General features: G+C 30.4%; 1 protein-coding gene across 1 annotated transcript; it reads right to left on the bottom strand.

The window, feature by feature from the left end:
- Positions 1–16,931: 16,931 nt before the first annotated feature.
- LOC113391027 (cohesin subunit SA-1-like) lies at positions 16,932–19,939 on the bottom strand. The gene is made up of 7 exons (XM_026627008.1): positions 19,737–19,939; positions 18,880–19,075; positions 18,575–18,790; positions 17,823–18,002; positions 17,412–17,621; positions 17,157–17,333; positions 16,932–17,084 (listed from the first exon to the last, which is right to left on the bottom strand). Exons 1-7 carry the CDS (start codon positions 19,937–19,939, stop codon positions 16,932–16,934), a joined length of 1,335 nt encoding a protein of 444 aa, XP_026482793.1.
- Between the last annotated feature and the right edge of the window lie 4,006 nt (positions 19,940–23,945).

Raw genomic sequence — 23,945 nt, 5'->3', positions numbered from 1 at the left:
ACGTGAACTGCTTTTCTATGGAAAAACTCTGACCTCGCAAATGTTTGTTCAATAACTGAATCGTCCGATAGAAGAGAAATTGTGTTTAATAGTGACTTGCCAGAAGCTCAGAGGTTTTCATGCATTCATCTTCTAGTCCAGGCTTGGCACCACGCGATTATCATCCCTGTCCATGACGAACGGTTTTACTGTTGCAAAATTCGCTTCAAGGGAAGCTTGTAAAAATCAACTGTCACAGTTATATGTCAGGTGCAAAATTGACCTAAGTCGGATAATTCCAACTTTAATACCAATTAAAGACCTCATTCTGATGCAAAAAAATATGAATTTTTTTACTTTACCTTATATTATGATTTTAAATAGGTATACATATATATATATATATATATATATTTATATATATAGGTATATATATGAATATTATATATATATATATATATATATATATATACTAGCTGACCCGGCAAACGTTGTTTTGCTAAATAAGGTATATTCTAAACCATTTCTAGAGAATCAAAAATATTAATACTTTAAGTGCATAAGGATGTGTTGTTTGAATGCTATAAACCCCATTAGTTTGTCTATATTTTATCAATACAATCAAACTGGAAGTTTTATACACTGTCTATAGAAAACATGGTATAATCCAATCCAAGTCATTTTTGGTCTTTCAACATATTGATTACGTTTCAAGTTTGTCAGATTCTTTTTTGATTCAGGATTTTGTGTATAATTGTAAATAATACTACTGAGCTTATACAAAAATTTCAAATTTCTGCGAGGAGAGATAGAAAATGAATTAGGTATTTCTTCTTTAACTTGCTTTTTGAAAAGTTTCAAGTAACATTCGATGAATTAAAGTAAATTTAATAAAAGTATAGAGCAGAGCAGGGCGAGGCACAAAGGTCCAATTTGACTTTGAGCATATATAAACTATATTATGAAAAGCAAACCAATCATATCACAAATAACACATTTCAAACGAACAATTATCTGACTACGTTCAGTAAAACTGCCAGCTACATCATCATTGTAGAAATATGCTTTTTTTTGCTGTCTTTCAAAAAATTGTTATCTAGACCTTTTTACCCCACTTACCCTAACTTGGATCGGCCAGGTGGCAAACATGTTGAATGTCTTATTTTAATTTCAAAGGTATTTTACAAAATAATTACACTTTTAACTAATGCTAAAAAACTGCCAACGGAAGAAAATACTTTTATTATGAATTTTCAAAGATTACAGTTTATCTCCCCATAGCAAAGTCTTTTAATCAAGGTTATAGCTGGCTATACATCTTTTTTCCTCTACTTTTAAATATTGTTGTTAAACAATGCTTAACTTTACTGATTTTTGGCACATCGGTGATGGACCTTTTTAATCCCGGACCTTCATATATTACTATCTAATCTGCGATAAATTCCGTGGAATTATAACTGGAAAAATGTTATTCGACAAAATGTCCATTTGATCGATACCAAATTTAGGTTATGAATTTAAATAACACAAATAAAAAATAATATAACCTAAAAATGTTTTATAAATACCAATGAGTATATAATTATACAAATGAGATCTTTCAGAGCACCGTTTTTGAGAAAAATATGCCAAAAAGTGCATTTTCATATTAACATATCAAAAAAGTTTATATTTTGAGTCTCTAGTAACACTTGCGACCCGTTTACTAACGTTTTTGTATATAAATAAAACTACAAACAAACTACTTACTACAAAATTTTTCATAAATAAATAATATTCGCGTAAAACATCCTATTAAACGTAATTGAACATCATCTGTCAAAGCGTTTGACATTTCACGTAATTGCCACGGTCCATTGTTTTATTTAAATTACGCTTCTACAAAAATTTTCAAATTAAAAATGTAAAGTTTCTACGCGGATTTGAAATAATTTCTCACCTTTTGGACATTCTATGGATTGGCACGAATTTTTCAAGACTAAGACTGGCTAAATCGATTTAGCCGTTTTCGAGTTTTATTCGGACTTTTGAAAGAGAGCTCCATTTTTATATATAAGACTAGCTGACCCGGCAAACGTTGTTTTGCTAAGTAAGGTATATTCTAAACAATTTCTAGAGAATCAAAAATATTAATACTTTAAGTGTATAAGGAGGATGTGTTGTTTGAATGCTATAAACCCCATTAGTTTGTCTATATCTTATCAATACAATCAAACTGGAAGTTTTATACACTTTCTATAGAAAACATGGTATAATCCAATCCAAGTCATTTTTGGTCTTTCGACATATTGATTACGTTTCAAGTTTTTCAGATTCTTTTTTGATTCAGGATTTTGTGTATAATTGTAAATAATACTACTGAGCTTATACAAAATTTTCAAATTTCTGCGAGGAGAGAGAAAATGAATTAGGTATTTCTTCTTTAACCTGCTTTTTGAAAAGTTTCAAGTAACATTCGATGAATTGAAGTATATTTAATAAAAAGTATAAAGTAGAGCAGGGCGAGGCACAAAGGTCCAATTTGATTTTGAGCATATATAAACTATATTATGAAAAGCAAACCAATCATATCACAAATAACCCATTTCAAACGAACAATTATCTGACTACGTTCAGTAAAACTGCCAGTTACTTCATCATTGTAGAAATGTGCTTATTTTTGCTGTCTTTCAAAAAATTGTTATCTAGACCTTTTTTACCCATTTACCCTAACTTGGAACGGCCAGGTGGCAAACAGGTTGAATGTCTTATTTTAATTTTATGGGTATTTTACAAATAATTACACTTTTAACTAATGCTAAAAAAACTGCCAACGGAAGAAAATACTTTTATTATGAATTTTCAAAGATTACAGTTTATCTCCAGATAGCAAAGTCATGAGAATCAAGGTTACAGCTGCTTATACATTTTTTCCCTCTGATTTTCAATTCCTTGTTAAACGATGCTTAACTTTACTGGTTTTTGACACATCGCTGGTGAACCTTTTTAACCCCGACCTTCATATATTACTATCTATTCTTCGATAAATTCTACGAAATTATAACTGGAAAAATGTTGTTCGGCAAAATGTCCCTTTGATCGATACCAAATTTAGGTTTTGAATATAAATAACTTAAATAAAAAATAATATAACCTAGAAAATGTTTTATAAATACTAATAAGTATATAATTATACAAATGAGATCTATCAGAGCACGGTGTTTGAGAAAAATATGCCAAAAAGTGCATTTTCATATTAACATTTCAAAAAAGTTGATATTTAGTTTCTAGTAACACTTGCGGCCCGTTTACTAACGTTTTTATATATAAATAAAACTGCAAACCAAACTATTTACTACAATTTATTCATAATTAAATAATATTCACGTAAAACATTCTATTAAATGTAATTGAACATCATCTGTCAAAATCGTATGACATTTCACGTGTTAGCGACCGTCTATTGTTTTATTCAAAGTACGCTTCTATAAAAATTTTCAAATTCAAAATGTAAAGTTTCTACGCAATTTTGAAATAATATCTCACCTTTTGGACCATCTCTGGATTGGCACGAATTTTTCAAGACTAAGACTGGCCAAATCGATTCAGCCGTTTTCGAGTTTTATTCGGACATTTGAAAGAGCGCTCCATTTTTATATATAAGATATAATATATCTTATATATAAAAATGGAGAGCTCTTTCAAGTGTCCGAATAAAACTCGAAAACGGCTGAATCGATATATATATATATATATATATATATAAATTATTATGTGCGGCCCGCCACCAAGTTTTGAAATTCGAATTGGCCCGCGGGTTAAAAAGGTTGCTCGCCCTTGCTCTAACGATAACGCATCAACATGTGAATCGCCCTTCAGGATTTTCTGTTGTATTACGACTGAAACTAATATATGCATAAAAAGGCAATCGTGACTATTTGTGTGTGCATGTGTGTGTAGATTTTGCGCAATATTCTTAATTTTTTTTTTTTTTTAACAATGCAACAAATCCTTCTTTTCTGACTCTCCAGAAGGTCATAGGCACTGACTAAATTACTTACATTCAATTGTAATTTATTGCATACTTCTTTAGTTTTCGAAAATATCGGCCCCGCGAGTTCTTCCTGATAGTGTGTACCCCCAACGCTAGTAATTCTTTGAAACATTGAAAATCTTTAGTGACAGCACGAATAAAATATAAAATTTGTGCTGAATCTGTTTTACCAGTGCTCTCATTTAAAGCAATTGAAAAATAAACATCTTCATTTTGTATAATTGTATGAAGTTGCTCTGTTATGCATTCGTAACTGTCATAACGTTGATGCACAATAGTTGCTTGAAAAGAACTTTACACATTTTGTACTATGTGGCAAATGGTAAAGGATAACTAAATGGAGATCATGTTTTTCTAGGAAATTTCTTCCGCACCCGTTTCTTTGTTGTATAAAAATAACCGTTTCCTTTATTCGCACTGGATTGGTCAATCTTATATTTGAACGTATGGTAGAACAGCTTTACTTTTAATATTTCAAATATCTTGAGATTGTCCAAAATGCTCTCTGTTATAAATTTTCCCAGCATCTGAAAACGCCCGGCACAATGTTTATTAAAAAGTCAATTCATTACACTACACACTGTTGACATGCACTTACCAAAAGCGTGAATAACAAATATAAACCTATTTGGTAAAGCAGAAATGAAGCATTACACCGGTTTGTTTTGTTATTTTATTATAAAAGAAGAATAACAATGAAATGAAAATATGTTTTTAAGTTTTACTAATCTCATCGTTTGTTTTCATAAGTTCTCAACCCTGTTCCCCTACTTTCATGAAATTTCGAAGATATACATACGCAAAAAATGCAAAATTAGTTTGTTTCATATATTAGTTTATTTACATTTTCTTTGGTACTTAGCATTTTTATTTCATATGATATGCAGCAAAACAGTCTCCAAGATTTAACGCAACTTCACAAGACTTGCACATTAACTTTGTTGCTCTTCTTTTTTTTGTTCTTGGAACATATATAGCAGTTTCTTTTTTTTCGTTTATTAGTTTCTGAAATAGTTATAAGTTGGTGTTGCCTTATGTGACCGGAAAGTCTGTCAACCGGATCATGATTAGGAGTATGCGATATAGTGGCAAGTTTTGCTCAGAAGCATGTACATGATCTTCTATCCACGAGTTGGATACTTTCAATAAAAAGTCGTGGAATCGAGGACTCTTAAGGTCTGTGCTGAAATATTGACATGTACGGAATGCATTAAATAATGCGCAATTAAAGAGGTACAGACAAACTTTTTTCGACCATTTTACTGTTTTTCTGTATATAGGGTAATAACACAAATATTGGTCTGCTCGATCCACTCCTTTCATGAATTTGTTGTAGTTTAATACACATTTGGGTTTTCTTATTGCGTAATTGGTTTTTCTAAAAATTTTTTAAGTGTCAGTCAAATAGTGCAGTAAACGGAGAGGAAAAAAGGGTATAACCTCTGAATTTTTTTACTGTGCTCCGAATTGAATGAAATTTTGGAATTAGGTTCATCTTACCCTCAAGTTCAAAAGTGAAAACAATTGGGGTTGCGCCATCACCCCCCGGGGGATAACACCCCTTCTCAATTTTGTAATTACATTTTTTCAAAATAACGTCGGAAATCGATAAAAGAACTAATTATAAGAAAAAAATGTCTTATAGTTTTTCAAAAAAACTAATACTTTTCACGTTACTGGCCACTAAAGATTCATATATTTTTGGCGTTTTTCTTCGTTTTTTTGCAAATATCTCCTAAAATATACATTTTAACGAAAATCATGTAATGAACAAAATAATGTCATTAAAAATCTTAATAAATGGGTATTACAGAAAGTATTCTAGCAAAAATATTAAGCGAGATTTGAAGGAGCAAAGTCGTTTTTTATTTCGTTCAAGATTTAATTGTTGTATTTAAAGCCATCTAGTGTCGAAGTTTTACATTTTATGCATTTCGGTGAAATTGGGTTTTATAGTTCTCAACATAAGCTTTAAATTGAGTGCTGTTACAAGTTTTTTGCGAGTAAAATGAGTGAGTTATCATGCAAATAAGAAGCATATACGAAGTTTTTTTCTTTCAAATCATTTGGATTAATGAGCGCCATTTCCACCAGAACTGAAGTAATTCACATTCCATCTAGAATTCACTTCATTATAGACATCTTGATGGATTCTAGCAGATTCACTACTTTAGTACAAACTATTTTCAGAAAACTCACGATTTATAAAAACTTTTTTTTTCCAATTTGCGCGGCCGCGCAGTCTTTAAACATTCATAACTCTGTCAGTTTTTGTGTGAAAGAAAAATAATAAAAAACAATAATAAGCCAGAAAGATTCCTTTGATTCTTATCTATATGCTTTTATACGTATCTTTTATTCTTTTTGAGATATAATGGAAATAAGTTAGATTTTTGAAAAAATCGGAAAATAAAGTTTTTATAAAATCGTGAGTTTTCTGAAAATAGTTTGTACTAAAGTAGTGAATCTGCTAGAATCCATCAAGATGTCTATAATGAAGTGAATTCTAGATGGAATGTGAATTACTTCAGTTCTGGTGGAAATGGCGCTCATTAATCCAAATGATTTGAAAGAAGAAAACTTCGTATATGCCGTTGTTGTTTGTATATGTTTGTTCGTATCTGTTGTTGCTAAAGGCTGTCCAGCTCCGGAATAGATTTTGAAGGAGGAAATGTATGCCGTACTCGAATCGCACAGCATCCGAATGAGTATACCGTATTTCGTAATTTTCGACGTATTGTAAACTTTAAAATTTAACCGTCCACTCCACGGTATCATTCCTTCGTCAATTGAGATGTTTTGACTCAGATTAAAATTTTCTTTAAATTTTTTGGAAAAATAATCAATTATGAATGGCACTTTACGGTTTATTGTTGATGTGTCAGATGTTACTTCTTTATAAATAAATTCATATTTTCGAAAAATATTTAAACTTTTCATCATTCAAGTAATCAAACTTAACTTGTTCAAGATTTTGATAAGAAATAAAATTTGAAATATAATATTAAAAAAATAATTATTATTATTTCAAAATGCAGAAAATTTAAAAATATTTACATGTTCAAAAATTTTCAGAAAAATAATTCAAATACTATGAATTTATAAAAGCAAATAATTCATAATTTAGAAGAGATTTTTGCTTAAATTTGTATTTGAATATGATCAAATAATATTTAATAATTCAGTATCAATTCTTATTCAAACTCTCGCACTATAATTATACAATTTTAAATATTATATGCAACTGATAAATATTCATTAAAGCTAACAGGTTAAACCATACGCTACTACTTACATTAATTATTTAATTAATTGATGTGTTTATTAAAATAGAATTAATAATAAATAAACTAAGTCTCAATACCGTTTAGAAGACACTAATTTCATATTTATCTTAAATTTAATAAGGCAACTTGCCTTAAGGCGCATTGAACCATTAGATACACTTTAATTATTCAAAATAAATATTTATACAAAAGATATTCGTATTTAATTATAATATAACAAATTAAGTATTAATACTAGTAAAAGTCCCACGCTTCTAATTCGTTTCAGGTAAAACGCCACTTACTCCCAGTTTTTTATAAAATAAAGTGCTTTGATATTTACACATAATACTATACTATACTTCCCGAGGGAGAAGTTTGTTTTCATCTAAAAATTCGATTCGCTAATTTTATGTTTTCTCGACGTTTTAAGCTATTCTGAATCGAATGAGACCAAATTTGGAAAAAGTGTGTGTGTCAACAGATTTTTTACCGTGAATCGACGTTTCCTCAAAAACGGCTGGACCGATTTCAAAAATTTAAAAGCCATTCGATGCATCTCGATGAGGACTATCGTTTGTCAGTTTTGTGGGACAATCGGCCGAGACGTTTCTTTATAAATAGCAGAAAAGTGAAAAAATTTTCGTGCACGTTTTAGCCTCCAATTCTGAATCGATTATGAAAATTCAAAAACCGTTCGAAAGATATTGGTTGGGAATCGTGCTGATTATTTTGGTAAAGACCGGCCGGGCCGTTTTCTTGTAATAACGTGTGAAAAAAATTTTTTCGACGATTTTTATTATTATTTTTTTGACGATAGATACCATAGTCTTCTAGATCATACTAAAATATTACGGCCCTACGACAACTCGTTTAGCTTTAAAAATTCGTCAAAGTTTGCAAAAATTGGTATCGTTTTTTTGGCATTTGTCAAAATTAGACCTTTGATCGACGTTTTCTCAAAAACGCCTGAATCGATTTCAGAAATGTAAAAGCCATTTGATGTATCTCGATTAGGACTATAGTTTGTCAGTTTTGTGCGACAATCTGCCAAGCCGTTTCTTTGTCATTTGAGAAAAAGTGTTAAACTTTTCGTCCACATTTAAGCCCATCCTACCGAACCGATTTTAAAAAATCAAAAACTGTTCGAAAGATATTAGTTGGGAATGATACTGATTAGTTTTAGATGAAAATCTACCGAGCCGTTTTCTTGTAATTAAAAAAAAAATTTAAGCCGATTTTTATGGAACTTTATTTGGCGATATACATCATGGTCTTATAAATCTTACTGAAATATTACGGCCTTACGACAAGTAGTTTAATTTTAAAAATTCATCAAAGTTTGAGAAAATGAGTAGTTTTTTTGTTGACGTTTTTTTATACTTTATTTAACAGCAATCAGAATTTACAAAATTCTATGAGCTATTGTGCTTATGTTTGAACTCACTCACACAGTAAACATACTCACACACAGTCATACACACACACCTGAATAAATTGGCTGAATTTTGAAGATTTCAATAGCTGCCACTCCACTGAGTGGTCAACTAATCTGACTGAGGTAAATCAATGGCTAAGTCTGGTCTTTATTGATCAATCTTCAAATCAATTGGAACTTTTCTTTTAAGCCTCTTGAAGAAGATGTTTAATTATTTCATTGGGATGTGATTCCAACTTCTCAAAATGGCGATGACTGGCACTGGTAATTACATCTTTCACAAAAGGTATGTTCAAGTCGTCATGAATAATTTTGTTACTGACATACCATGGAGCGTTTACGATCTGCCTCAGAATTTTTGATTGAGCTCTTTGAATTGAATCAATATGAGATTAGATTTTCTTGCACATTCCCATAATTCCATCCCATAGGTCCATATCGGCTTTATTATTGTTTTATATATTAGTAGCTTGCTTTCAATAGGTAATTTGGATTTATTACCAATAAGCCAGTAGAGTTCCTTAGCTCTATTTTTTACTAGAGCTAGTTTTGAAAGTATTTTTGACTTTTGAATTAAAATTAGACGATATACTGGATATAATGATAGAGTACTTGGTCTTAATGAACATACTAAAGCATTAAAGTCCTACGGAAACTGGTTCAATTATAAAAATTGTTGATTTTCGAAAATTTGCTCTTAGAAAATATTTCGAGTTAACGTGTTCGTTCGTTTTCAATTATGTGTAATAAATCCACTTGGAATACTTCTTTCCAAATGACTCATAAATTAATTTATATTTTATTGATTAAGTCGATTAATTACACATGTCGGGAAGTTCATGTAACTTGTCTAAATCCCAAACCAACTAGTTTCATTATATAACACATTAAACTAGTGAAATACCAGATGTCTAATATGAAAGAACATTTTGAATATTTTTAAAATGTTATTGTCAATTTCTTCTGTATTCATTACGACTATTTATGAAATGATGAATCCTCTTGATATTTTATAATTATTTATCGTAAAGCGGCTGCTATTTGATACCGAAACAATCGGGCATTTATTGCTTTAGCATTAACTTCATCTTCAACCGAAGACTCAATGTTCAGACGAGAAACATTTTCGCTTCTCTGCAAACATTCAAAATTTTCTTTCATGTTCCAATTGTGTAAAACACAGCATGCTCTTATAAAATGGCAAATAAGATAGATGTTTTTCATTTTTAAGTGATAGAGTTTCCTAAAATTTTGTTTTAATAACACAAATGTATGTTCAATAATACTTCGAGCACTATTATGTTTTTTATTGAAATTTTTCTGGGTCTGTATGAGAGAATTAATATTTCGAAATGGTGTCATTAAATTTGTTTTCAGCGGGTAGGTTGCGTCTCCTAATAAAATATATCGACCACATTTTTTATTTAAATTTAAACCCAAATTTGATCTCCTAAATACTCTGGCATCATGCACTGAACCAGGAGATCCAATAAAAACATCAATAATTTTGTTCTGATCATCACAAACAGCTCAAAAATGATCTTGAATCCTTTGCAGGTTTGTTTATACGTATGTGGCACCCATCGATTACTCCGATTACATTAGGAAATCCCTTTTGTGAAAATCTTTCAGTAATCAATAACTTTTCCTCACAATTTGGCCACTTTATAAATTCATAACTAATACAACTTAGAAAAGAAGAAACTCTTCGAATCATTCTATGCAAAGAACTTAAAGTGATATTAAAACGATCACTGACATCCCTGCACTTTCATGTCTCGCAAACCACAAAAAAATCTGCACCTAAAATTATATTTAATTATAATTTTCTTTTAGAACAACAATAAATTTTTGCCGCATATATTAAACATGTATTTAAATTGTGGATTGCACTAGCTTTATATCGGTCAGATATTTGTTTACAAACATTTCTGCTCACTCTAAAGTGTTCCATAAACTGTGCCTCATCATACAATGGAACCACTGCCAAAATAAGATTACCGTCTATAGCCACATTGAATAAATTATTGAATAATCACTAAACATATTCATGATAGTGATTGTTTTATTAATAGTTAAAAATAATATTACAAAATTATAAAATTTTTTAGTAAAAGATTGCATTTTACTTACCAAGATAACCTTTATTTCTTTCAACTTCCACAAACCTTAATAAATCTAAATCATCGTCGTCATGGTACTTTTTAAAATCATACAAAAATTCGTCATCACTCATTTTAAATAAAAATTGAACTATAACTAAATTAAAAAACTGCAAACTGTTCTACAGTTCTGAATTCGACTAAATACTATTTTAATATTATAAAAAAAACTTACATTTTAATATTACAAAAACTTTTCAAAAACTTATTCCTTATCTATAATCAAACATCGAACGATGAACGGGCGTAAATAATCTGCAAACGAATTCCGATTTGTACCGAATACCACCGAAAACAATCGAGTGAGCTCTGGTTCGGTCTAGTTTGAAACAGTTTCGGACTGTCAGATTGGCTCGGATGGAACGAACCCATTAAAGCATGTGCCTCTAAAATGGTGGAACAACGACAGTACCTCCATCATGTAACATATATTAATTATAAATTATAATTATACTCATGTTTTAGGCGTTTCCATATTTTTTTTTTCTTCTTTTTTTTTGTAGTGGCGAATATAAAATGAACTCCCAAATAGAAATGATCATTTTGGTCGGGCACAAACATTTTCGCCATTTTCATTTAATGAATGCTTACCATAGACCTTATACAATACATGGACTGCTAGTTGAGCGCATAAAAAGTGTCAAAAGATGTTCTATGGTATGAGGGCATACGAGGGTAATTTCGCGGCCGAGATATGTCAAATACGAACACGAGCTTTACCGAGATAAGTCGAATGCTCTCGATCGCTTAAATTTTACAGTTACTTGGGTTCACGTGATGTTTGATCGCTCGGATGTTTAAACTAAAAGAGGATAAAAATATACCTGTTTTAAAATTGTTAAAAGTAAAATGTCTTTTAAAATGTGTTTGGTCTGTGGTAAAGTGCCTGATTGCAGTAAAACCTGTTCTGAATGCTTCGCAAGTATTGTAGGAGAACCGGGAAATTCGACATTGATTGAGCCGATGAAATATTTAATTTATGTTTATATATAGAAAGCCTAATTCGAAATTCTTTAAATTTAATGTACAAAAGTTCATATGAAAACATGATTCTCCGAAAGTTGAAAGACTTGGGACTTGCACATTTTTTTAGATCAAGTTATTTCCAGCAATTTGTCCAGCATTATCATGACCTTATCAACTTTGTCGCAAAAATTTACTTAACAATTAGAATGCACCATGAAGAACATAAAAAAGCAAAGTTGATAAATATGTACTCCGCTTTCACGCGAAGGTTGTGCTTTTTAAACACCAATAATAAATATATTACATTTAAACAAATATTTCATTATTGCTTTCTAATTTCCCATAAGAGCTCTAGCCAACTGTTCTTATTTTCAGTGAATTTTATAATATATAAAATATTTTTTTAATTTTTTTTTCTAATTTCCCTTGAACACTTTGTATACCTAAAATAAATAAGTAAATAAATTGTTCATTACATTCATTAGTTCATCATAAAATGTATATTATATAATATTTTGCTCCAACAATTTCGAACACACGGACTTTCATTTGACGTTTAAGCGATCGAGTTTGACATATCTCGGCCGCGAAATTACCCTCATATGCCATCATACCATAGAACATCTTTTGACGCTTTTGTACTTGAGAAATGTATGGGGAGTCCATGAATTGTATAAGGTCCCTAGACAATATACTAATATAGACGTTTCTCTCTCGCGGTATTTGCGTTCAGAGAGCTAGGGAAAGTCACAAACGCCAGGTTGGGTGATGGCGCTTTAATCGCATGTCGCTCGGCAGCCTCGTCCTCCTAAATGCATTCAAATTAAAGCGCCAAGATTAGAAATAAAAGAAAATTGTCAATTTTAAAAATAATTTATTTATATTTAAATTTTGCATTACAATAGTCTTATATTGACATTGTTATACAATAACGAAACATGCCAAACAATAATACATATATTAAAATAGATATCAAAGTAAATAGCAATATGTTGCAACAAACATATTTATTTAAATAAATCAAGAAAAATATAAAGTTTAACGAATTACAGGATTCCTGTCTTCAAGTGGATAGTCATTCATTATTCATTACCAATAATGTCGTGAACACAAAACATGGTGTGTAAATCATAGTGTCCGTGCATTACGGTACTAACTAATAATCATTCCAAGTAAGATTTGCCACTTTTCAGCACATGCTTTGCGATAAATCCAGTCATGCTAAATGTCTCTTGACATTATCTTGAATATTCAAAAAACTGCTGCATTGAATTAACTTATTTTATCAACTTGCACTGCAATTGGATTTCGTTCATTAACTCAGTGGCGTTCTTAAAAAATGTAAAGTCTAGTCTATTTATGCTTTTCCATATATATTTAAGAGCCTTCAAAGTTTAATACAATTCTGAAAGAAGAGCCTTGCCTTTCTTATAAAAGAACCCCATCTTGCTCCCAAAATGTATAGTGATTAAATTTTTATTATATGCACTGCTTTATATCCTCTTCATTTAAGAGTTATAGATTTTGTTTGAATCACAAATAAAACCTTATAAACAATTATAAAACACTTGAAAACACAAAATTCACAATAAGAATCAAAACAATATGGACGTCTCATTTACGATAACCTATGAAAGTTTTCATGTTTTGACATTTCTTGTCTTATTGCTCGTGGATTACTAACCTGTCAAACTTGACATCGGCTCACTAGCGCCAAATTTGCGCCTAGCGTTTGTGACTGGTACTACGCGTTGTGAACGCGGATTTTGTACTGAGATAATAGGGCCTGATAAGGTGTATGATGCTTACACATGAAGTTCGCCACTATTACCAACTTTACAAACAGTGTCAAAAAAATAACTCAGTTCGGTATGAAGAACACTTCATGCTTGTTTTATTTTTCATATAGGTTATATTTTACCAACGTGTTCCGCATTATTTCTTTAGTGATCGAAGTGTAATTGTTTGTTTTTAATCCGAGAATAAAATGAGTAAACTTAAAAATTTTTCTGAAGCATCTAAGAGAAGGGTACAACAAATTTTAAATAGAAAAGTTGATAATTTTCAAAAGTTTGTGAATGGAAACGCGATTCAGTACAATACTTATGCTTTTTCATAAACTATTGGTACAAGCTTGAAAAACTTTTGTTGCAATTGTTTTGTTGAAAATGAATTATTAAAGCATTATGGAATAAAATAAAACAAGAAAATTTACGAAAAACATAACCTGAAAAATGGTAACTATCGTTATAATAAAAATATAATAGTAAATTATATTTAATTTAAATAATATTGTATCTTGTGTTTTCCTTTGGTAGAGTTTTGCATGGCAATCCATCACATAAAAGTATAACTCGTTTTTCAGAAAATCCAGAAAATGGTGAGCGATTGGCTTTTTTTTTATCAATTTATAAATACACTTACATGTGCCACTATTTGAGCTTACACTTACGGATACTCTCGGATATTAAATAGTTTAGTTGTATTTGCTACTATTTGAACATTCATAATTTTATTTGTTTATGAGTTTCTTGTTGAACAAAAATTATTCTTAAAGATCTGCGCATCATTTCAAGTACAAAAAACTATTCAAATTATGTATTGTATTGTTGATGTAAAGTGTCGGTAGTTTTTTTTTAAATTGTGTTTTTTTAAATTAAATATGTGTCGTCTTTGAATATATAAAATTTGTTCAAATGAATAGGGTTTGGATAGAAATTTTAATTGCTGAATGCTAACAAAACAAATGGGAAAATATTAAATAACAGGTGAAAAATAAGATTATGGTGATAGTAGTGTTATAAATGAAATAATATGATAATAATGAAAAATTACGTTAATGAAACAAAATATAATGGACTATTGAATTAAAGTAAAAACGCTGTTATTAAAGCAGTTAAGAAAAGGATTTATAGATATAATTATCTTACTTTATCAACAATAGATCGTGAAAGTGGATTAATACTAATAACGACTGATAATATCATGATATCAAATTGCTATTTTATGAAGAACAAATAAGTATTATTGGAAGTGAAACAATTTGAATGTTTAGTCATATTATTTCAATGCGAAACAAAGTCTTATTGTGATATAAAGCAAATGATGCATAGTTTTGCTTCTACATGAAATAACATGAGTCTAAAACATGTCATGAAAAAAGTCAAACTTGGCTCAGACAAATATGTACATAATATGAGAAGTTCGTGATAATATACGATATTTGTACAATTTTCAACAATCTATGTATATAGTAATTATGAGTCAAATATCAAATGAGATGGGATCAGAACATTAATCTTGGAATTTTTAAAATTTTGGACTATTCGTTTAGAATACCCAGATTCAGATGCGATAATGCCCAGAGGAAATGGATTTTTAATGAACATTGTGATACCACCAATTCTAATAATTGGATTGATACGCCAGACTGACGATTGTCTTGAAACATCTGCTTTGTAGGAAATTTTGCGAAGCTTTCAATCTAATCAAAGACCTTCAAATTTATCTTACTGATTGTGAAAATAGTTTTTGACCAAATAGAAAGAGCATGGGCATTAGAGATTATCGATTTTCATATAATTACAAAACGTGTTAAATGAAATGGTAGTCTTAGTTTAGTCCAAGACTTTTATATCGGTGACAATCACAATCAAAGACAAACGAAGATATTTTAATACTTAACAGAAATAACTCGGTCGTGAATATTGATTTGCTAAGTTATAATGGCAAAATCGTGGAATCTTCATTTGACTTACCTGATTTCTGGGGCAAGTTATTTCCGATCTTCGACAAATTATTTATTGGTTTAACATATATCACTAAATTTGTGAAATCATATGAATGGAGACATGAGATGCAGAATGGATATTATAAAAATAAAAAGTGAAGCTGCAGCTTCACTGATCGATTTTACTCATAAATAAAATCGATCTCGTACTCATTCAGCAAAGAAAATGAGTTTACCTATACCAGATAAGTGTTTTTTTTTAATTTTAATTTCAAAGAAAGTTCTCGGATTACAGTTATAGCAGAAAATGACACTATGATATATATATATATATATATATATATATATATATATATATATATATATATTATTTTCTACTTTATTAAATATTTAAACTCACACATAAACTGCTATCATCTTGCCTTAAGGCTGAATTAAGGCACAAATCCTCAATTTCAAATTCATCATTCATTCAAATGTGTCCATTGATAATTATTTCTTGAATACAAGAACACCTGAACTCTGGGACAAGTTATTTCCAATCTTCGACAAATTATTTATTGGTTTAGCATTTATCACTAAATTTGTGAAGTCATATGATGGAAATGGAGGCATGAGATGCAGCATGGATATTATAAAAATAAAAAGTGAAGCTGAATAAAATCGTTCTCGTACTCATTTCACGATATTTGAAACCGATATTAACAATTTGTATTCACAATTGCAAATGTTGAGAAAATTTTGGAGGATAATGAATTACTATTTACCCAAGCAATAAAATACATTTAAGTAATTTTTAATATTCAACAGACAACACATCATGAAATGCGTAAAATGTAATAGTATTGTCTTTGTTTTTGACCAATATTTCTAATTGGAAAACAACAGACACTCAAAAGCATATCAACAATACATACAAATTACATCGATGTGGTAATTTGAATGTAAAATTATATAAATCAATTTAATAATATAATTACAATCATCATATATAATAATATAAGAGCACATATTATATCTTTGGTATATATATATATATATAGGTAAAACAAAGTATTTTGTCTTATAATTATACATTCACTGTTTCTACTTACCACTATATTTCATATACACATATATTGCGCGACATAAGATTTATTTTTGAGCATACAAGATGCTGCACATTTTGTTCGCAATAATAGGTTCCTATTTTTATATTATTATATGTATTAAAAACAAAAATACTTTATCGATATTTTCTGGTTCTTTATACATTCCATTTTTTGTAATATTTTAATATAAGATTTTTTTTTTTTTATGTTGTTGTTTGTGCCATGGAAACTCTAGTGGACTACTTTATTTTTAATATCTGAACGATTTATAAATACCACTTTACCAGCAACTTCAATACATCGGCTCGTTTCATACAAGCCATAGCATTGAGTACCATATTATTTAGATCCATATCTTTTACTTCCATCAATTCCCAAGATAAATATGTGCCGTAGGAAAGTAGGCAGTATATCGATCCCTAAAATATATTTTGATAGGAGTATGAATTAGTGAAATTAGTTATGTTTAATCTTTGGTCTAATTGACATACCTCGATAGGAAGATTTCTTTCAAAGACACCATTCCTAAACACTTTAAATTCTTCTAAAAAATCATCCCATATATCTAAATAATTTATGTTATGTAAATAGTGGAAAATGTATATTTTCTTCAGAGAATTTACAATCCGAGGAAAATCCTCTTTCTTAGCATATTTTGGATCCATTTGCTAGAAAGAAAAATTATTTCTGATCAAGAGATGAATTGTTTGACAACTTTCTACACATGACAAAAATGTAATTCGTACCCCATCCATAATACTTTGCCATAAAAGATATGGCTCCATATATACAAATGCGCATTCGTCGACAATGGTCGATATGGCGGCATCGCAATCTGCAACAATGCTTGCCCTCTTATAAAGGCAATGCAAAGTCTTGCTGCAGTTGTCTAACACTATTGTGTCGGTACACTCCTGGGCGATGTTTTGCAGAGCGCCCAATAAATTCCTTAAATGCTGTAAACATAAAACACTAGTTTAAAACTAGTAAGTATATATTAAAAAGTTAGAAAAACTACAAATGCAAGATGCATCAACATTCCCATATGCAATTAAAATTTCTGGTTAAAATATAATATACTCCTGCTGGTGGCAATTCAAGCACAAAGACAAGTAATCCTTATAAGTATTCATAGGTACAAAAATTAAAATACTAACCAGATCTTCCATCTCACTTGTATTTTCGAGGTCAAAATATTGAGGTATTCTGATTAAATGAATAATACAATTCACATTGGTTTTGAAGCGAGCCAACAGAATTGCTATAACAGGCATTAGATGTTTTGTGATATTTAATTTTTCTTCCTTCATTTGTTTTCTTTGTTTTAAACTTGGGACCTGTACATATGAAAACTAATGAAATTTAGAAATAAAAAATAATATTTAAACATATAATCAACACACTAGAAGAAGAAACAACTGGATAGTTTTACCCATTTGCATGTACTGACATTACAACCAGGGCAGGGTACTTTTACTTGATCGGTTTAGATTTAGTTAATGTTGTACTTCTAATTGGACTTATAAATTATTGCCTTAAACGTTTGACGACTATCATGCTATAATATCACATCAAGGAAACAGATGTGTAGTACTAAAAGCAACAAACTGATTCCCACAAAACTATTCCATTGGTCATGAGTTCATACACCGTCCAAAAATCCAAAAAAAATCAAATTGTCTGGAGACCAAGAGCGTTTTGTTTATTTAATTGACCAGGAGAGCAGCTGCATATCAATTAAGTACAGTCCTATACTTGTAATTATCGACCATATTCGGATTCGTTGCGAATATTGCAACTTGAGATCATTTCTGGAAAATGCTTATCTGTCCGCCCTCTTAAAGTCCGTACATTAAAATAGGTCAAGTTACATCAGTTTTATATATGCATCATTGCAATGCAATATTACCATGTTATCAGTTGCTCTCTCCCCCGGATATTCACCAGTACTTGAAAGACTTGCACACCAGAACATAATTTCAATTAAAATTTCTTGAAGTTGGGGGATTGGGGTCGAAGGATCATCATTTTCTTGAGTTAAAATATGGATCATCGAATTCCAATCTTTCATTATCTCAATGTTTGCGACTAGGGCATCCACTAGATAAGAAATAAAATTTAGTCCCTGAAAAATAATAAAAATAAAGAATAAAGATTCAAAAAAATTATTTATACGACATCCACATGACTATCATATATACATATTTTACTTACTTTCAATACAATGATGGAAGTTGAAACATGCCTGAACCATCGAACCCCAAACCCGGCCCCATTTGAATCTTCATCCAATTTCAAAAAAACATTATGAAAAAACGTTCCTGCTGCCACTGCAACCTTTCGATTTGGAGAGAACATCAAACTTGAAACCGTATTCAAGTCTTTCCTGGTGAATAAGTACGGATAGGACCTGAATGGACAAAAATGGATAATTAATTAGCTATATCAGTCTTAACAGGTAATTACAGGACATTCGTAGAAGTCGGGTTAAGAAGTTGAAGTACACCTTTCGTAATGGGGAAATACTAAAATATAATAAGCGGCAGTCATTGCAATACCCCAGAAAGGGGCTTCAACCCATAGCGTCAACCATTATATATACACATTTATATAATAAAAAATTATAAATTTATATTTATAATAGCATTAAAAATATTTATAATATTTAAAAACAATAATGTAATTAAAGTCATACTTCAAATATGACATGATCGGTTTGTCATTGTAATTATCATTTAGAAATGAACCTTCATTAGAGAAATGAACCTTCATTAGAGAAATGAAGATTAATAAATTGCTGATTAATAACTTCTATAATATTTGTTGAGACAGTGGATTATGTCAAACAACGCCTAAACAAATATTGTTTTTGCAACTTCACTCTTCAATTAGAATTAACATACATTCATTTATTGCTTGTATCTTTTTACTTTATCGCTGGCAATACACTATTATTTTTTGAACAGCTGTAATATAAGATTGCTGCTACCGCTAGGTGTTTACTGGGTTATCACCATCAAAAGTTTCATGCATATGTCTATTAAGTGAACATTTTTATTCTCAACTCTCACCCGAACATAGCCGTGACAAGCTGTATTGCAATCTCTTGATTGCATCGGCTCTTATCCCAAGTTAAACTTACAAGTCTCCTTTGATATCTATGCGTAAATATTTTCAGTTTGCTTGTTAGCTCATGCTCTTCATATAATGGTATCAATACTTTCAATGATTCTGCTCGAACTGAAGCAGCCTGTGAAGATATGGAAAAAATCATTATTAGTAACTGCCTGAGGAGATTTTTATGTTCTATTGACATTTCAAGATCGGCCTTTTCAAGAATCCTGAAGAAAGAAGGAAACTGGATTGAACCCGTTCTGTTCTAAAGAGTGCCTCCTGCACGACGTCGTGGATGGTAAAATAGAAGGGCTGAAGGGATTGGTAAAGAGAAAATACAGGGTACTGAAAACCGAAGTGCAGGATCAGGAAGCATGGATGAAAGACTACCATTTATATTATATATATATATATATATATATATATATATATATACCTTGTCATAGACAAAAATGCAATGAGTCGCAAAGTCCACTCATTTAAGAATAGTCCCGGGTGTTTTCTTATCAAGCGGCCCAATTCACGTATGCTCACCCTTCTGGTGACAGGTGCGATATCTCTGTAAATAAACTGATGTTTAAAAAATATTTTTTAACTTATGCGGTTCAAGGAAGTAGAATATCAAAAATTGGAAGACGTTAATCATTTCAAATATTTAGGAAGCATTCTGACCAGAAACGAATACAGCACGAGAAAGATCAGGACAAAGATCGCAAGCGCCAAGGTGGAGTTTGCGAAGTTGAGAACACTACTGAGAACCAACCAAGTCTCGACTTGTGGATGATATTGCTAAAAAAAATGTTATGTCTAGAGCATAGCTCTTTACGGATCAGGGACATGGACTCTAAGAAAAAGAACTATTTGGAGAGTTTTAAAATGTGGTGCGCAGGAGACAGGTGAATGGAGAAAATAAAGTGGACTGACAAGATAACAAAAGAATAAGTCCATAAAAGACTTCACTGAGAACGATCATGAAAAGAATAGGAAACTGAATAGGACCCATTCAATTCAATCGAAAAGAGTGCCTCCTACACGACGTGGCCCAAGAATTCATAATCCTGAACATATGCTTATTTAAGACATGATATGTTAAAGCAGGAGTCTACAAACAAAACTTAGCTGTGTTATCTGAGAATTGGCCCATAAATGTCAAAATATCTTACTTCATGCGTTTATAAATTATATTCCTATATAGGGACTTGATACACAATTCTAGTTCCCTATACTTTTCATTTAATTTATTCCTTTCTGAGAGAAGGGATTTTAAGCGACTCAGATCACGCCTCGTCTCCTTCGCTTCTTCGGCCTGAATTAGCTTCGAGTACCGATTCATTTCTGAAGCTTGTTGAAGTAACCCTGCCAACTCTGTAGTTATGGACAAGCTGAATAGATATATAAAAAATCAGTAAATCAAATGGTAATTTTAAAATATGTTTTCAACTCTTTTGCCAATGTATTAATTTTTAATGTCTAGTGATGTTTAAATGTAACTTAAAAAATTTTAATATGTACAAAAATGTCTAGATATACATAAATAAATGTATATGTCACCTACTGGCAAGGGTTAAAAATGTACAAAAATTTAAAAAAAATATCTGCAAATGGCTACATATTTTTGAAATTGTCTAGAAATGTGTAAAATATATAGATATCTAAAAATATCTAAAAATCCATAGAAGAGTCTACGTATAAAAATCATTCTCACGAATACAATTTACCTGCCAATGTTGTCGTGTATCGTATATTTTTCTGACCCAATCTTGACAAATGTTTCAAGATTGAGGTCAGATTTTTTATAAAAAATCATCATAAATTATTTCTTTTCCACCCCTATTTATGACATTTTTGAAGAACTGACAAAACTCAATTTTAAAGCTTCTATGTTTTTTATTTTTTGAGAGGAGCGAAGGAAATTCTTCATCTTCCTACAAAAAAAAACAATAAAAATAATAGAAGTGATACTCTGCAAAAGAAGAAAAACTTCGTAATGTGAAAATGAGATTGCAATGCTTACTGGCAGACCTTCAAAGACTATGCAACACTTTCAAACAGTCTACAATGTTCTAATAAATATTCTACAAATTATAGAATAATCCATAACATTTGAAAAACATTTTACATTCTAAAAAAAATCTAAAACAAAATTTAACATTCCTAATCTATGGCATTCTAAAACAATCATTATTCAAACATTAGCTCACTTTGCATTCAACATTTAAAGCAACCTTGTTTAAAGTCGCCTAAGAAGTTTCACTCGATAGTACATTGTGATATATTGCATTATCTATTATACCTGACAAGTCAATCTGAATTGTTTGAGAACAAGTTTTGGAATAAGTATGTTTGTGAGCCATTTTTTGAGCTTTTGTCGATGTTTTGTCAATAAATGCTGAACCGATTTCAAAAATTTAAAAGCTTTTTGAAGTAGCACGACCAGGATTGATTAGTTCTTATAAAATTCTTAACTGGCCCAAGGAGAAACAGTATGAATGGAGGATCTGCTTTTTTCTATAGCAAAGAAAATGAGTTTACCTATATCAGACCAGTGTTTTTTTTTAAATTATAATTTAAAAGAAAGTTCTCGGATCACTGCTATAGCAGAAATTGACACTATGATATATATATATATATATATATATATATATATATATATATATATATTGAAATATGTGAGTTTGGTGTTGATATATATTTTGATGAGTTATTTAGAATCGGGCAGTAACACCAAGTAAAGAAAAAAAAAACTAAAGTAGTTTTTAAATACTTTATTTATCCATACGTTTCGGTCTTCATCGAGACCGTCACTCAGTGGAAAACTAAAAGATTTTCTATCATATAGGAGGCAATAATATAAAGTTATAACTTATATATAAGTACTTACAGAATTAATTATACAAAAATACACTACACTATTACACTGTGATAACCAGGCTATTAATAATTGGAACATTTAAACTAATTAATTTTTTAGACAATTTTTGCTTACATTCTAGTGTGTACAAATTGACTAACGTCTAAATACTGAATGAATTGTGTTTACAATTTTTTTGAGAAAGTGTAAAAAAGACCGGCAGACATATGTTTTTTGTAAAATAATAAAATAATAAAAATACACGCTTCATTCAGATATGGTGGTGTTTTTGAAAATAGTCGAGAGTTATTTTATAGTCATTGCAAAGCGAATTGTTGTCAGTTCTTAAATTTATGGCTGTATCCTTGTGTAAAGATATTAAGCAACCTTCGCTAAATCGTCTTTTAAATAAATTATTTTCGAAATGTAGGATCGTGGGATTGGAAAAATCAATGCTATGTTTGAGTTCATTGATATGATCTGTTAATTGTGTTTTATACTGATTTTTATTTTTTGAATTGTTTTTGTGTTGAGATGTTCTTTTGTGCAGGTTCTGACTAGTTTCACCTATGTAAACGCAATTACAATCTAGACAATTAAGCTTATAAACTAGATTACTTAAGATTCTTGGGTTAAATTTTGATTTTAATTTTGTAAAAAGAGTTGAAAAAGTATTTTCGGAAGTACAAACTACTCTAATATTATTTTTATTGAAAAGTTTTCTCCACGGGTAATATAATTCTTTGATGAAAGGTAAACTTATAGTTCCGACGTAGTTTTCAAGGTTTGGGTTATTAATTAAATTATTGTGACGGTTTTGGAGATATAAGATTCTATTTTTTGTTATGGATTGGATGAGGTGTTGTGGGTAGGAGTTTTTTGGTTAGGATTTGTGAAATGAGAGAGAGATTTTTCTTAAAAATTTACTGTGTGATAATAATAATGCGTGGTCAATTAAGTTTATGATTGTGCCTATTTTGATAGAGAGGGGATATATACAGGGTGCGCCACCAAAATCCGGACAAATTCAACAAAAAGTTCATCACAAATTTTTGCCATGAATAAATTTATTTAAAGAAAAACCCTTTTACATAATGATTGATACATCTATGGAGATAATAATTATTCAATATATCCTCCATTAGCTGCTACAACGGCCTCTAATCTTGGTCGAAAACGTTCGCATGCTCTCTGGAGTGTGGCGCGGTCCATTTCGGCGAATGCTTCTTCAATAGCGACCATCAATGATGTCAAATTGGGATGACGAGACTTGTTAGTGATCCTTTCAATCACGCTCCACACGTAATAGTCCAAG

Source organism: Ctenocephalides felis, unplaced genomic scaffold (genome assembly GCF_003426905.1).
Source record: "Ctenocephalides felis isolate EL2017-DRISC unplaced genomic scaffold, ASM342690v1 CF-g0.4_SCAFFOLD_00845, whole genome shotgun sequence".
NCBI classification, from domain to species: domain Eukaryota; kingdom Metazoa; phylum Arthropoda; class Insecta; order Siphonaptera; family Pulicidae; genus Ctenocephalides; species Ctenocephalides felis.
The sequence above is the reverse complement of the archived record's forward strand: the minus strand, read 5'-3'. Positions and strand labels throughout refer to the sequence as shown.

Excerpts from the sequence above, each read along its gene's own strand:
- LOC113391027 (XM_026627008.1), bottom strand. The coding sequence starts at position 19,939 with ATGATTTTTTCCATATCTTCACAGGCTGCTTCAGTTCGAGCAGAATCA. Across the intron at positions 19,076-19,736 it reads CTTGTCACGGCTATGTTCGG|GTCCTATCCGTACTTATTCA; the intron begins GTGAGAGTTGAG and ends TTGTCCATTCAG. Across the intron at positions 17,334-17,411 it reads GGCAAAGTATTATGGATGGG|CAAATGGATCCAAAATATGC; the intron begins GTACGAATTACA and ends TTTTCTTTCTAG.